A 14,646-nucleotide genomic window follows, 5' to 3' on the forward strand; every position below is an offset into this window, starting at 1 on the left:
TCAGTTTAACATCTTATCCAGCTTTGGCAATGCCGAACTCTTTCACTGGAGTGGCAGCCATGGTTTTTGTGCTCAAATCCTGAAGTGGGACTTGAACCCATGATCTGTGCCCCAGAACCGGGGCTGACAACAATAATTGCAACATGGAATTCCAACTGGCATATAAGTTGAATAGCCAATTAATTTATGTAATGCAATGGTTGAGTACTTGCTGTGCCATTTACTGCAAGCACACTTTTATATCTGCAAGAGCAGAGATGTGAAAGGACAGTACTCATTACAATGCTGTACTTCCTCTGGAACTGTTATTCCAGGTTTTCTGCTCAAGTTCTGGACTGGATTTTGAAGCCACTGGATTTTGGGTGTGAAAACATGGTAAAGTCAGGTGTAGCGCCATTAACGCGATCCAAGCCCACGTCCGCGCAGATGGCCACGTTACCGAGACCCAAGAATAGCCACGATCCAATTCGCACCCTAAACAGGCACAACGGCAATTTAAATGTATTTCAATCGAATGAATTAATTGCCCTCCCAATTTTATCAGCATTTCCCCCTTTACCATCCAGAATTTGCCGATCAGGAATCATGCCGAAATGGACATGCTGAATAGAAGTCTGATTCGGGCACTCCAGCTGCTGAAGAGATGAGCTCAGAGCTTCCAACGGCTCTCTGACTCAGATCAGTGGGGGGTGGGGGTGAGGGGGAGGGGGGAGAGGGAGGTGGGTCAGATCATTCCCTGGTGAGGGGGTGGGGAGGGAGGACGAGGTGGGTCAGATGTACCTCTTGGGGAGGGGGTGGGGGGAGGGGAGTGAGGCCAGATCATTCTTTGGGGGGAGGGGATTGAGGCCAGACCGTTCTCTTGGGGAAGAGGGGAGCGAGGCTGGATTATTCCCTGGAGGGAGGGGAATGAGGCCAGATCATTCTCTGGGCAGGGAGTGAGGGGGGGAGGGTGAGGCAAGATCGTTCTCTGTGGGGGCAGGTAGCGGGAGTGGGGGATGTGGGGGGTAGGAGACCAGATCATTCTCTGCGGAGGGAGGGGAGTGAGGCGAGATCACTCTCTGGGAAAGTGGGGAGGGAGTGAGGCGAGATCGTTGTCTTTGGGGGGGGAGGCAGGGGCTTCCGCTGCCACTCTGCGGGCGATCAGTGGGCAGGAAGGGGGCAGTAAGGGGGACAGTTATGTTGTGGGGAGGGTGGGGCAATGTCTGTGGGGGCCATCGTTCGTGCTTATCGCTCCCAGGCTGCTTTATCCACTTTTTTGCGGCCCAGGAGCGATTTGACAAGGGTGCACTTTTTCAATTTTCTTTCTAACTGCGCATGCGCAGCTCAGAGCTCCGATCACTATGGGTTTGCTAAGCCCTGCCCACAGCACAATTCAGATCTGCGATTTTTTTCGGATTAAGTGCGTATGGGGGTGCCTGAAAGCAGATTTCCAAGTCGGATCTGAATTACGCCCAGGTTAAGCACTTAGAATGAAAATAGTAAAAATCAGGCCCTATACGTCTGTATTTTCTTTGAGAACTTATTGGCAAGTTGGATAATTCAGCTCATTTCAATAGCTAAAGGTACTTACAATTTCCAACTTTAGGACGTAGCCTAATAATGGCCAGTAATGGGAGAGCTGATGGCCTGGTGGCATTGTCGTTAGATTATTAATCCAGAAACTCAGCTGATGTTCTGGGGACCCGGGTTCGAATCCTGCTACAGCAGATAGTCGAACTTGATTTCAATAAAGAAAATCTGGAATTACGAATCAACTGATGACCATGAAACCTTTGTCGATTGTCAGAAAAACCCATCAGGTTCACTGATGTCCTTTAGCGAAGGAAATCTGTCATCCTCACCTGGTCTGGTGTATATATGGCTCCAGAGCCACAGCAACATCATTGACTCTCAACTGTCCTTGGACAACTAGGGATGAGCAATAAATGCTGACCAGCCAGCGATATCTATGTACCACAAATGAATAAAAAAAAATCCAACAAGGAATTAGTTGATGAAATAATTAATGGATGATATTACATTACATTGTGCCAATGGTGATTGGAGCAAAGTGAATGCCTTGTGCTCGTAACATTGACAATTGATTACTTTTCATTACCTCTTCTCAGCTATTGTCCTTAATAAGTTTTGCATAACTTTGCACATGATTTGGTTAGATTGTATCTAACGTTTAGCCATTTTAAATTTGAATGCCACTGAAGGAATGGAGCAGATATCAAATGTCTACCGTCTATTAATCCAAGTGCATTTTGAGCATCTGTATTTGTGTTATTTTGTTTGTACTGTTGTGTTTAATGTGGAATGTCTCTTGTGTATTTCAGTCAAATTACTACTATGAATACACGGAGTGCGACAGTGTTGGCACCAGGTGGAGAGTAGCTGTGCCTCACACTCCGGGGACTTGCACAGGACTGCCAGACCCAGTCAAAGGCACAGCATGCTGTAAGCTACTTGTCAAATTCAAATTTTAGCTTGAACGTTTGTATATTTGAGGTAAATACCCTCAGGCATGTGCAGCATTTACCATAAAGGTTTTTTATTCCAGCATTTTGTGTTTTATGAAAACAAACTCAATACCAACAACATGCCAGAGCAATCTTTCATTTTGTTCTTCAGTACATTGAATAAGTAAATTAATAATTCTGATACGCAAATAGATTATAATAAATTGCTGATTTATTAACTGATGAGAAATATAACTGATTGTAACATCAAGATGCTGCCTGAAAGTCATGCTCTTAGCCCGTTCCCACACAGATATTGTTGAGTTCACAGAGCAAATGTCACCAATCCAAGGTTTGAAATATTGACCATTGCTGTAATTTTACACTAGTAGTCAAATGGTGACTACTTGGATTTCACCCAATGGCAGTTTGCCTAACACCCAATTTGTGGATTTTTTTTACTCATGATAAAGGCTGACCTCTGCAGGCTTTGGGCTAAAGCAAGATATTGCTTTGGAAAAGGAAACTTTTTCCTGTTATCCAGTAATGGCATAGTTGGATTTGAAAAGCAAAGTGACAATTCTTTCTGAACTGATGCTGCTCTATTTACACTTGGGGCAGAAGTTGCTGTAATAGTAAAGTCACTGAACTAGTAATCCAGAGGCCCAGCCTGTACTTGCCTGGCAGGGCTGAAACAATGATCAGTCAGGGAATGAGGCCAGCAAATGTGTGTGCTGACGGTTGCGATCATGCTTTGCCTAAGCTAGGGTAGAGTCAAGGATCAGGGTAGCCAATGCGGTTAAACCAAGGCATTGCCTGATGCAATTTTTCAAAGCCATTTCAGCCTTTTGGCTAAGTTGAAGCATTACCCACATGCCTTGAGATCCCTACCATATTGTTTCTTTCAAGCTTGTTATTTCAGTTGCGTCCTTACTCAGTAAATTTGAAGATGGTGCTGTTAACATACATGTAAGGCTAACATCTTTCAGTCTCCCTATCACCCCAACAAGTTCCTCCCATCCCTTTCCCTATACCGTCTCCTAATTCCCATTCTGTCTGTTACTATCCAGCCCCTCCCATTACCTCTGATCCTATCATTGTTTGTGTCAATTTTCCTGTTCTCCCCCTGTGTCCGTCACTGTTGAACCGTTCATTCATCTAACCTCTCCTCTTCTCAATGCCACATGCAGCCTTATCTTCAGAGGCTATCTGATTCCACTCCCCCACCCCCACTCCATGAAACCATACAAATGCTCCTTGTGACTTTAGAATTACGAAATTAGAAAATCCAGAAGTCTCCTCTGGATATACCAGTGGCCCTTGCTTATCAATATGCTACCCAGGACCAAATACCTCAGTGACTGACCATATCCTGCATTCTGTACATGATCATCCCAGCCCAAAGAGGCTTTCTCCCCGCCAAGACCAGGACCAAGATGTGCATGCCATACAGAGCCCTCTAACATGGCCTGGATAGTATGGCCTCATTTCCAGGACAGTCTCTTAAACCTGCTCCCAACAGTATGACCGCATTCCCAGGAGAGTCTCTTAAACATACCCCCAGCATCTCACCCTTCCTCTCTGGTCCTTGCCTTCCCTTTCTTGATCCAAAAAGAACTTCCAGTGTAGAGGATAAAAATATAACACAATTTACTCCAACTTATAAATCAAAGGAAAGCTGTAATAAAGAAACTTCATTACTCCAAACTTACAGCCTAACCCTGGGCCATTCCCAGTTCCCCACAAATCCCAACATGTTCTAATTTATACTGAGTCAGCTGGTCAGCCAGTCATCATATTCTGTCATTGGTTACATGCTTTACTGGGTCAGCTGACCCTTACAACTTGTTACCATTGGTCACATTACAACAGATCCAATGTTATCACCGGTTATATTCTAACACCCTTGTCCTTCCTATGACTTGCTGGTCCTCACCATCCCCATCATCCCCATCCCCAGTCATGTCTCTGTGTCACCCTTGCCCTCTCATCATGCCTCCCATACCCAGCCTTAATGCAGCTTGTGCTATAGATGCCCGACATATTTGAGTGACGGTGTGAAAGGAAGGTGAAAGCAGTGTCCACTGACCTCTAAGCTGTGGATGAGGTGAGGACAGTAAGAAGCCTGACGACACCGGGTTTATGTCCAACCGATTGGACTTAAACCTGGCGTTGTCAGACATCTTACTGTGTTTACCCCAGTCCAACGCCGGCATCTCCACATGATGAGGTGAGGCTCAGCTGGTGTGTGCCATAGTGGTAAAATAGAACATTCTGAGTAGCCATTGATGGAAACTTAATTTGAAGGATTAATGTGATTCCAGTAAGTTGGTCATATAAAATGAGCACTCATGAGATGCTAATGAATGCAAATAGATTTCCCGACATTGCTCAGCGGGGAAACCTGGACCACCTTTAACCAGCTGTGAAATTCCAAAGTAGAAAATTCTGAACTAATCTTCCGCTGGCAGGAGACTGACTTTTTCACTCACACCAAAAGAGTTCCCCAGCCCACCACGATTCCCACTGCTGGTGGGAGCGCAGGATTCCACTCTATGTTTAATACTGTGGTTATAGTTTTGTGAGATTACATGGCAAGAACGTGGATTGACTGTAGATTTTGCCAGGCAGTTGACTTTAATGAGTAATTCACCTGAGACAGTAGATATAACCTCCTTTCGAGATTTGCAATGTCCATTGACGTTTACTAAAGTAAAAATCTTGCACATTCATTTGCTCCAGGTGATTTTTATTTGTTGCTTTTCTTGCACAGTGGGAGAGTGGTTAGCACTGCTGCCCCACAGCGCCAGGGACCTGGGTTTGATTGCCGCCTTGGGTGATTGTACGGAATCTGCACGTTCTCCCAGTGTCTGCGTGGATTTTCTCTGGGCTCTGGTTTCCTCCCACAGTCTGAAAGATGTGCTGGGATTAGGTGCATTGGCCATGCTAAACTCTTCCTCAGTGTACCCAAACAGGCAGTGGAGTGTGGTGATTGGGGGATTTTCACAGTAACTTCATTGCAGTGATAATGTAAGCCTCATTGTGACACTAATAAATAAACTTAACTAATAAATAAACTTAAACTTGTTAGCAATGACCCCAAAATGTTTTAGGCTTGTGCAGTCCAGATTAAACCTGTCCAGTATGAATTTCTTGTGAAATAAATTACCAGTGTCATACTGCATTCACACCATGGCTGTGCTGAAACATTCTAGTGGCCTCTAATTTCATGGAGTGGCACAACCTGTCAAATTACACCAAAATCTGTGACAATTTTGTGAATGGATACTTATACTGAACTCCCTGCTGCTCACCACATCAGAACGTAACAAACAGAACCTCCTGCAATACGTGGGAAATTAGGGTCATTTCTGATCTCCCTGGTGACCACGTGTGCAGGAATTGTTGTCTCGCTGCAGCTCCTCAATGACCACATTGCACGATTGGAGCTGTAGATGGACTCACTATGGGGCACCCATGACACTGAGGACATCACAGATGACATGTTTAGCAAGCTGATCACACCGCAAGCTACGGCTGTATAGGTGGAAAAGCGTTGGATGACCACCAGGAAGAGTAGTAGGTACAGGCAGATAGTGCAGGAATCCCTTGTGGCCATCCCTGTCTCAAACATGTAGGATACTGTTGGTGGGGATGGCCTCTCAGGGGAAAGCAGCAACAGCCAAGTTTATGGCACTATGCTGCGCAGCTGGGGAGGAAGAAGACTGGGAAAGCTCTAGTGATAGGGGATTTGAATGTAAGGGGGAACTGACAGGTATTTCTATGGCCATGAACAAGACTCTCAAATATTATGTTGCCTCCCTGGTGCCAGGGTTAGGATATCTCAGAGAAGCTGTAGGACATTCTGAAGGGAAAGGATGAACAGCGAGTCGTCATGGTATATGTCGGTAGCAACAACATGGGGATAAGGTCCTGGAACAAAGACATGCTGTTTAGGTGCATTGACCCAAACAGGCACCGGACCATGGCGACTAGGGGAATTTCACAGTAACTTCATTGCAGTGTTAATGTAAGCCTTACTTGTGACTAATAAATAAACTTTAACAGGAATTTAGGGCGTTAGGTAGTAGATCAAATGTTGTAATCTCTGGATTATTTCCAGCTCCACACACTACTGAGTATAGGAATAGGAAAATATGTCAGATGAATGTGTGCCTAAAGGGATGGTGTAGGAGAGAGGGCTTTAGATCTTTGCATCATTGGCACAATTTCTGGGGTAGGTGGGACCTGTACAAGCTGAACAGGTTGCACCTGAACCAGAAAGGGTCCAATATCCTTGTTGGGAGGTTTGCTTGTGCTGTTGGGGAGGCTTTAATCTAATTTGGCAGGAGGATGGAACACAAAATAGATGTACAGTTAGGAGTGAGGTTCAATCAGACGTAGAAGGAAAACTAGGTCAGTCTAGCAGTCAGAGAAGACAGGCACTTGGGAGGATTAGAAAACTAAATTGCATGTATTTTAATGCAAGGAGCCTGCATGCCTGGTGAACATTAGGTTGTTGATCAGCATGTGGAAATATGAAATTGATGCAATTACTGGGACATGGTTGAAAGAAGGCCAGGATTGGCAACTCAACATTCCAGGGTATAAAAGTTTCAGGTGTGATCGATGGGCATGTAAGAGAGGAGGGGGACTGCATTATTGATAAAAGAGACCATCACAGCAGTAATGAGGGAGGATATCTTAGAAGGTTTTCAAATGAGGCCATATTGGTGGAGTTCAGAAATAAAAAGGGATAATCACTTTGCTGGGATTATACTACAGGCCTCCCAACTGTCAGTGGGAAATTGTGGAGCAGATATGTAGGCGAATCATAAGAACATAAGAAATAGGAGCAGGAGTAGGCCATCTAGCCCTTCGAGCCTGCCCCGCCATTCAATAAGATCATGGCTGATCTGTCGTGGCTCAGTTCCACATTCCCGCCCTCTCCCCATAACCCTTAATCCCCTCTCTTATCAAAAACCCATCAACCCGCGTCTTAAAAATATTTAGCGAGGTAGCCTCCACCACTTCAACGGGCAGAGAATTCCAGAGATTCACCACCCTTTGAGTGAAGAAGTTCCTCCTCAACTCCGTTCTAAACCGCCCCCCCCCTTTATCTTGAGGCTGTGCCCCCTAGTCCTATTATCCTTTCTGAGCGGGAAGAGTCTCTCCACCTCTATCCTATCCATCCCATTCATCATCTCATACGTCTCAATGAGATCTCCCCTCATTCTTCTAAACTCTAACGAGTACAAGCCTAGTTTATTCAGCCTCTCCTCATAGCTCAACCCCCTCAACTCCGGCATCAGCCTAGTAAACCTCCTCTGCACTCCCTCCAAGGCCAAAATATCCTTGCGTAAGTACGGCGACCAAAACTGCACACAGTACTCCAGCTGCGGCCTCACCAATGCCCGATACAGCCGCAGCAAGACCTCTCTACTTTTATATTCAATCCCCCTCGCTATGAAGGCCAGTATCCCATTCGCCTTCCTGATCACCTGCTGCACCTGCAAGCTGGGTTTTTGTGACTCATGCACAAGGACACCAAGGTCCCTCTGCACCGTCGCCTGCTGCAGTTTTTCGCCACGTAAGCGATAATCCTTCCTACCATTATTCCTACCAAAGTGGACCACCTCGCACTTGCCAACATTAAATTCCATTTGCCATTTCCTGGCCCATTCGCCCAGCCTATCTAGATCCTTCTGTAGACTCTCCACACCCTCCTCACAATTTGCCTTTCCTCCAATCTTGGTGTCATCAGCAAATTTCGACACCCTACACTCGGTTCCCTCCTCCAGATCATCCATATAAATGGTAAATAGCTGAGGCCCCAGCACCGACCCCTGAGACACTCCACTAGTCACCATCCGCCAATCCGAATAGCACCCATTGACTCCCACTCTCTGCCTCCTATTTGACAACCAATCCTCTATCCACGCTAACACGCTACCCCCAACTCCCTGTCCCCTAACCTTCTGCAATAACCTCCTGTGAGGTACCTTGTCAAACACCTTCTGAAAATCCAGAAAGACCACATCCACCGGCTCTCCTCTATCCACCGCCCTAGAATCATGGCAAGATGCAAGAGAAGTAGGGTTATGGTTGAAGGAGATTACAACTTTGCCAATATTAACAGGAATTGCCTTCGTGTGAAATGATTAGTTAGGATGGAATTTTTAAAGAGCAGTCAGGAGAGCTGGATAATTGTGACTATCTCCAAGAAAGGAGACAGGCTCGACTGTGGAATTACAGAGGGATTTCACTATTCTCCACATGAAAGGTCATCATGAAAATCTTCTCAATCACCTCCTGCCAGTGGCTGAAAAACTCCTCTTTGAGCTTCAGTGCAGCTCCTGCCCATCAAGAAGCACAGTGGACATGATCTTCAGTGCACAACAAATCCAGGAGAAGTGCAGGGAGCAGCAACGCTTTCTTTGATTTCGCAAATGCTTTAAGCTCTGTCAACCGTGAAGAATTGTGGAACTTCCTCCTCAAATTAGGTTGTCCACAGAAATTTGTCACCATTCTCCATGATGACGTACAAGCCATGATCCTCACCAACAGAACCACCACAGGCCCAACATGTGTGTTAACAGAGATCAAACAGGGCTGCATCATTGCCCCAATGTTCTTCCCCATCTTCCTCACAGCAACATTCCAGCCCATCACCTTGAAGTTCTCTGTACCATTGGAGCCTCCTCTTGGTGTGAGCAGATATCGATGATTCCAATGTGCCAGAGCAATTTTCTAAAGCCTGAGAAACAGTGTTCGAGAACTGAGACCTCAAATCCAGCACGAGACTCATGGTCTACACAGCAACCATGTTCCTCGCCCTCCTGTATGCATCAGAAACATGGACAATGTACAGCAGACACCTCAAATTCCTGGAGAGATATCACCAATGCTGCCCCTGCAAAGCCACTGGCTGGATAGATATACCAATGTGAGCGTCCTCTCCCTGGTCAATATCCCCAGTATTAATGCAGTGGTCACAGCTGCAATGGGTGGGCCACATTGTCTGCATGCCCAACACAGGACTCCCGAAATAAGTGCTCTACTCTGAGCTCCGCTATGGCAAGTGATCACAAGGAGGGCAGAGGAAATCTCTAAGGACATTCTGAAAGCCTCCCTAAATAAATGCAATATCTCCATCAACACATGGGAATCGCTTGCCTTAGAACGCAAAGGCTGGAGAAGGGGTATCTGTGAAGGTGCCAATCACCTCGCATGTCACTGGATGGAGCATGCTGAGGCCAAGCATAAACAGCCAAAAGAAAGCACAGAATCCAGAGCATCCCTCCCACCCACCTCATCAAACACCACACGTCAAACCAGTGGCAGAGTCTGCAACTCCAGGATTGAAACACTGCAGAACCTACCTCCCCAGGGTGGAAATAAGTCATCCTGGACCCTGAGGGACTGCCAAAGAAGAAGAAGGTGACTCGGGGGTGGAAAGTTTCAGCATTAAGGAGAGACAGAATAGGCTGGGTTTGTTTTCCCGGGAGAAGATGAGGCTGATGGGATCTGATAGACGCATACAAAATTATTTGAGGCTTAGATAGGATAGGCCGTAAGAATCCTTTTCTGCATGGCAGAGGTGTCTAAGACCAGAGGACATAGGTTTAAAGTGAAGAGCAAGTGGCTTAGAGGGGATCTGAGGAAGGGTATGTTCACCCAGAATGTGGTGGAAATATGGAACACGCTGCCTGGGAGGGTGGTGGAGGCAGGTACTCTTGCAACATTTTAGAAGCATCTGGACAGGCACTTAAATCGCCAAGACATAGTAAGATTGGTATTGATGGTTGGCATAGAAATGGTTGTCAAAAGGCATGTTTTGCTTCTCAGCCTTTTGGCTAAGATCAAGTGTAAGTGCTCCGATAACCAGTGAGGTTAAACTGAGGCTTCACCTGATGCTAAAATGAAGCTCAGATTGAACCCAGGAAGGGGTGCAATGCCTCCTCCTGTCAGCTTGAATCTTGCTTGATCGAGCCCAAGATGATTTGCAATATCCTTGTCTTAAGAACATAAGAACATAAGAAATAGGAGCAGGAGTAGGCCATCTAGCCCTTCGAGCCTGCCCTGCCATTCAATAAGATCATGGCTGATCTGTCGTGGCTCAGTTCCACTTTCCTGCCCTCTCCCCATAACCCTTAATCCCCTCGCTTATCAAAAACCCATCAACCCGCATCTTAAAAATATTTAGCGAGGCAGCCACCACCACTTTGGATCTGGTTTGTCCCTCGTGTGGGGACTCTGATTGGACTTTCAAGTACCAAAAGGTAAAAAGAAGGATGTGTTTCTGTGCTGTATGATCTGAGAACAAACCAACAATCCGCATAACCAACCAGTGCCTAAGGAAAGCACAAACTTACACCATGTTCTTTCTCTAAAGTCCCGTTTTATGTACGAAAGTTTGAAAACATCAAACTGTACTTACGTACATCTGGATCGGCAAGTTTAAAAAAATGTAAGTAAGCGTGCTTTTTAATTTTTGATGTTGCATTTTCTGAGCCCATAAAGTGAATTGCAACATATGGTGAAATGTTAGGCAGTCAGGAGAAATAAAGGTCAAAGAACTGGGATACATGTGAAAAATTTGCATTCTTTGGCCTTTTGTATTGGCTTGCAGCAGTGTTCATGTTTGACGGAGAGACTTGTTGGTATCTTGCCGAATCAGCTCAAGAAAATTTGGTTAGAGCATAAGTCACGGACAGGCAGATGTTCTCAATGTTTTGCATTAAGAATTGTCATCTGCATATATTGTCACACTTTTGTTCAGGTGTACGTTTCCAGGTTATTCAGGATTTAAAAGATAAATTTGTAGCAGTTTTTATTTTAATCAGTTTTTAATTATGATAATTGAAGAGTAACTCTTGATAGATACATGCACGAGTCAGTTGAAAACATGTCGTACATTTCCTTGTTTGCAATATCTTGTCCAAATTTCTGATACCAGTTTTGTATATTTAAACAGCTTTTTCCTGCGGAGCTGGTCAGTTCTTAGACATGAGGAACCAATCATGCAAAGAATGTGTTGCTGGAACTTACTCTCTGGGCACTGGCATTGAATTCAGTGAGTGGGATGCGCTGCCCTCAGGATTTGTCAACACCGGGACCTCTCCAGACTCTTCAGACAATGATTCAACTGAGAATTGCACCATGTATGTACATTTATGTGTAGATCAACAACAGCCTTTAACACACTGCAGGGAGAACTGATTGTTCTGTTTAATATTTATTAATTATAACCTTTGGTTACAATGTATTATGCATTGCATTCGTACAACTTAATGCAGTGGTTCCTAACCATTTATTGTCATGGCACGCCTCTATACTATGTAAGACTATGCCGAGACACACCTTCTATTTTCTCTGTCATCTTCCCTTACTGGGAACTTTGTTTTTAACTTCTCCTGTCCCTCTTGCCTGTGTATTTTTCACCTCTCCCTAACTCTCTTGTTTATAACCATAGACCAATAGAAAAGCTACAGCTCAGAAGGAGGCCATTTGGCTCATCTTGTCCATACCAGCCCAAGGACACCCAGGTGCCCTTTCTAATCCCACTTCCCTGTACACAGCCATAGTCCTGTAGCCTACAGCACTGAAGGTGCATTTCCAGGTACTTCTTAAAATAGTTCAGTGTTTCTGCGTCCATAGCCAACTTGGGCAGTGAATTCCAGGCACCCACAACTCTCTGCCTAAAAATATTCTTCCTCATGTCCTTTCCATACCTTCTGCCACTTGTCTTGAATCTATGTTCCTTGGTTCTAGAATTCTCCACCCAGAGAAACAATTTTTATTCTGTCCATGCTATCTCTTCCCCTCATAATTTTGTATACCTCAACAAGTCACCCCTCAGCCTTCTTTGTTCCAAGGAAAATAACCCCAACCTATCCAATTTCTCCTCATAGCTACACTTTTCTAGCCCTGGTAACATTTTTGTAAATCTCCTGTGCACTCTCTCCAGAGCAATTATGTCTTTCCTGTAACGTCCAGAACTCTGCACATTATCCCAGCTGAGGCCTCACCAGTGTTTTATACAATTCCAAAATTATATCCTAATTCTATACTTCTGCCAAATGAAGGAGAGCTTTCTATATGCCTTCTTTACAACCTTCTCCACTTGATCGACTTAGGGACCTGTGTGCTTATATGTCAGGATCTCACACTTCGTCTACCCCTCTTAATATATTCCCATTTATTGTTTACTGCCTATAACTGTCTGACCTCCCTAAATGCATGACCAGTAATGTGACTGCCCCTTTCTTTTATTTCTAAGCTCAACCTGTAAAGCCACATTTGTTGACCCGTTTAGTATGTCATCCCTGCTCACAACTGGAATTGATCCTTTAACCATTAGTGCTACTCCCCCTCCTTTCAATCTTACATACTTCTCCCAGGGTTTTTGTATCCTTTTTGAATTGTCGCTTTTTGTGTAGGCATATGGGGCCTTTGTCTTCAGCTCCAAGTCCCGTTGGTCATGCGTATAGGCCTGACCGACATAAAAAATCTAAACCGCCCACATATAGCTCTTTCCCAGCTGGTACGTAGGCGGGAGGCCCAAGATTCATCAGGTCTTGGAGATGCCAACTACACAGCTGGAGGCAAAGCTTAGTTTTAGTTTAATTACATGAATTTTGAATCATTTCTCACCGTACTCTTTGGGTGTACACACTGGTTGGGAACCACTGGTTTAGTGTACAGTACACAATGTGAATTGTACACGTTATCACATGATGATGGGAGTCTTGCAGTGTGTTAAATTTAAGAAAATCCTATCGATTAGCTGAAGTTTCATTGAGCTAGATGTATTTACACTTAAAATTAGCAGTTTTCTGTATGCAACCTCCCAGCCTCCCAACCTTCTCAGTTACTGGGGAAACATATTGGAAAATGAGATGTGATTTCCACGTGATTTCCCATTGCCATTCTTGGTGTGTTTTTACTCATACGTAAGCTGAGGGAAATATGAAAAATTCCTAGGGGAAAAAAGTTTCACCATGATCTGGGAGCACTATGGCTGATTGTCCTTTGGCAAATGCTATTAGTAATAGCCTATAAATTAAATTGCACATCAGAAACCTTTGACCACTGTTTGAATTTGGGGGGAGAAAGTTGTTACCTAAATACAGAGGTGTGAAAAGTTCTGTCACTCATCTTCTCTAATGTCAGTGGAGGAGCAGCAGAGAGCTGAAGTTATAGCATTTATACCATTTCCTATGGTCTTCCACTAAAGCAACAGCACAAAATTTCAAAATCCCTGTAAACATTCACCTCCTGTGATATGCTGATTGATTGAGATGGAATGGCAGAGAAAGACAAAAAATATTGCAGTAGTTCAGACTGCTTTTAACTTTACCTGCACCATTGAATAAATTCCTGATGGACCACAAGTGCAAGGCTTTTTGTGACCCATTGAATGGAATCAGCAGTTGTTTAATGTTATGAACCTCACTGATGTCCAACACGAGGGTATCTCAAATCCCAGAAGGAAAACTTGGAAGACCAGTTCTTAAAACTATTTATTTCGGCGATTTGGAAAAGTTGTGAGGAAAGAGGTGAAACCCACTGAGGACAGATAGATGGCTTGTCGTAAACTATTCAACCAACAAAATGTTTATCAAATGTTAAGACCTATAAAAAAAAGCAACAGAAAAGAATAATATTTACAATTAACTACAATAATGGTTACCCAGACAGTAAAATAGCACACCCCGCCATCTAAATCTATCTACTTCCCAAAACTCCGAGGATATACCTTCCCCAGTACAACATCTCATAGATTTTCACATTGGGAGCCAAATCCAGCAAATAATTCAGGTAGCTTTGATTTGTCCTGTTTGTGATCAGAACTCCCCACTCACCTGACGAAGGGGCAGCACTCCGAAAGCTAGTGGCGTTTGCTACCAAATAAACCTGTTGGACTTTAACCTGGTGTTGTGAGACTTCTTACTATCAGTGATGGAGCCATACAGACCAGTAAGATTTGAGGCCCGATTTCTAAGTCTGTAAAAGTGAATGGGTTAAGAGTGAGCTGAAATCTTGCCAGTGATATTTCGTCCCATAGCTAATCTCACTAAAGTGGTAGACAAGTCAAAATCGACAGAGCTGGGCTAGAAAAGTGGAAGTCAGCCTGGGGAATTCTAAGTCCAGACCCTTGCTGGAATCTGAAGGCAGGATTTTCCAACTGCACACACCC

The 14,646-nt window shown here is 44.5% G+C and overlaps 1 protein-coding gene across 1 annotated transcript in view; it reads left to right on the top strand.

Moving 5' to 3' along the window:
• elapor1 (endosome-lysosome associated apoptosis and autophagy regulator 1) overlaps positions 1-14,646 on the top strand; it is a 119,635-nt gene that overhangs the window by 25,670 nt on the left and 79,319 nt on the right. Inside the window, exons 2-3 of the mRNA XM_080210019.1 lie at positions 2,322-2,442; positions 11,422-11,608. Of these exons, the coding sequence (XP_080066145.1) occupies positions 2,322-2,442; positions 11,422-11,608 (308 nt within the window). The remainder of the gene's footprint in view (positions 1-2,321; positions 2,443-11,421; positions 11,609-14,646) is intronic.

The sequence above is a fragment of the Carcharhinus amblyrhynchos genome, chromosome 22 (genome assembly GCF_965287045.1).
Source record: "Carcharhinus amblyrhynchos chromosome 22, sCarAmb.v2.hapA, whole genome shotgun sequence".
NCBI lineage: Eukaryota > Metazoa > Chordata > Chondrichthyes > Carcharhiniformes > Carcharhinidae > Carcharhinus > Carcharhinus amblyrhynchos.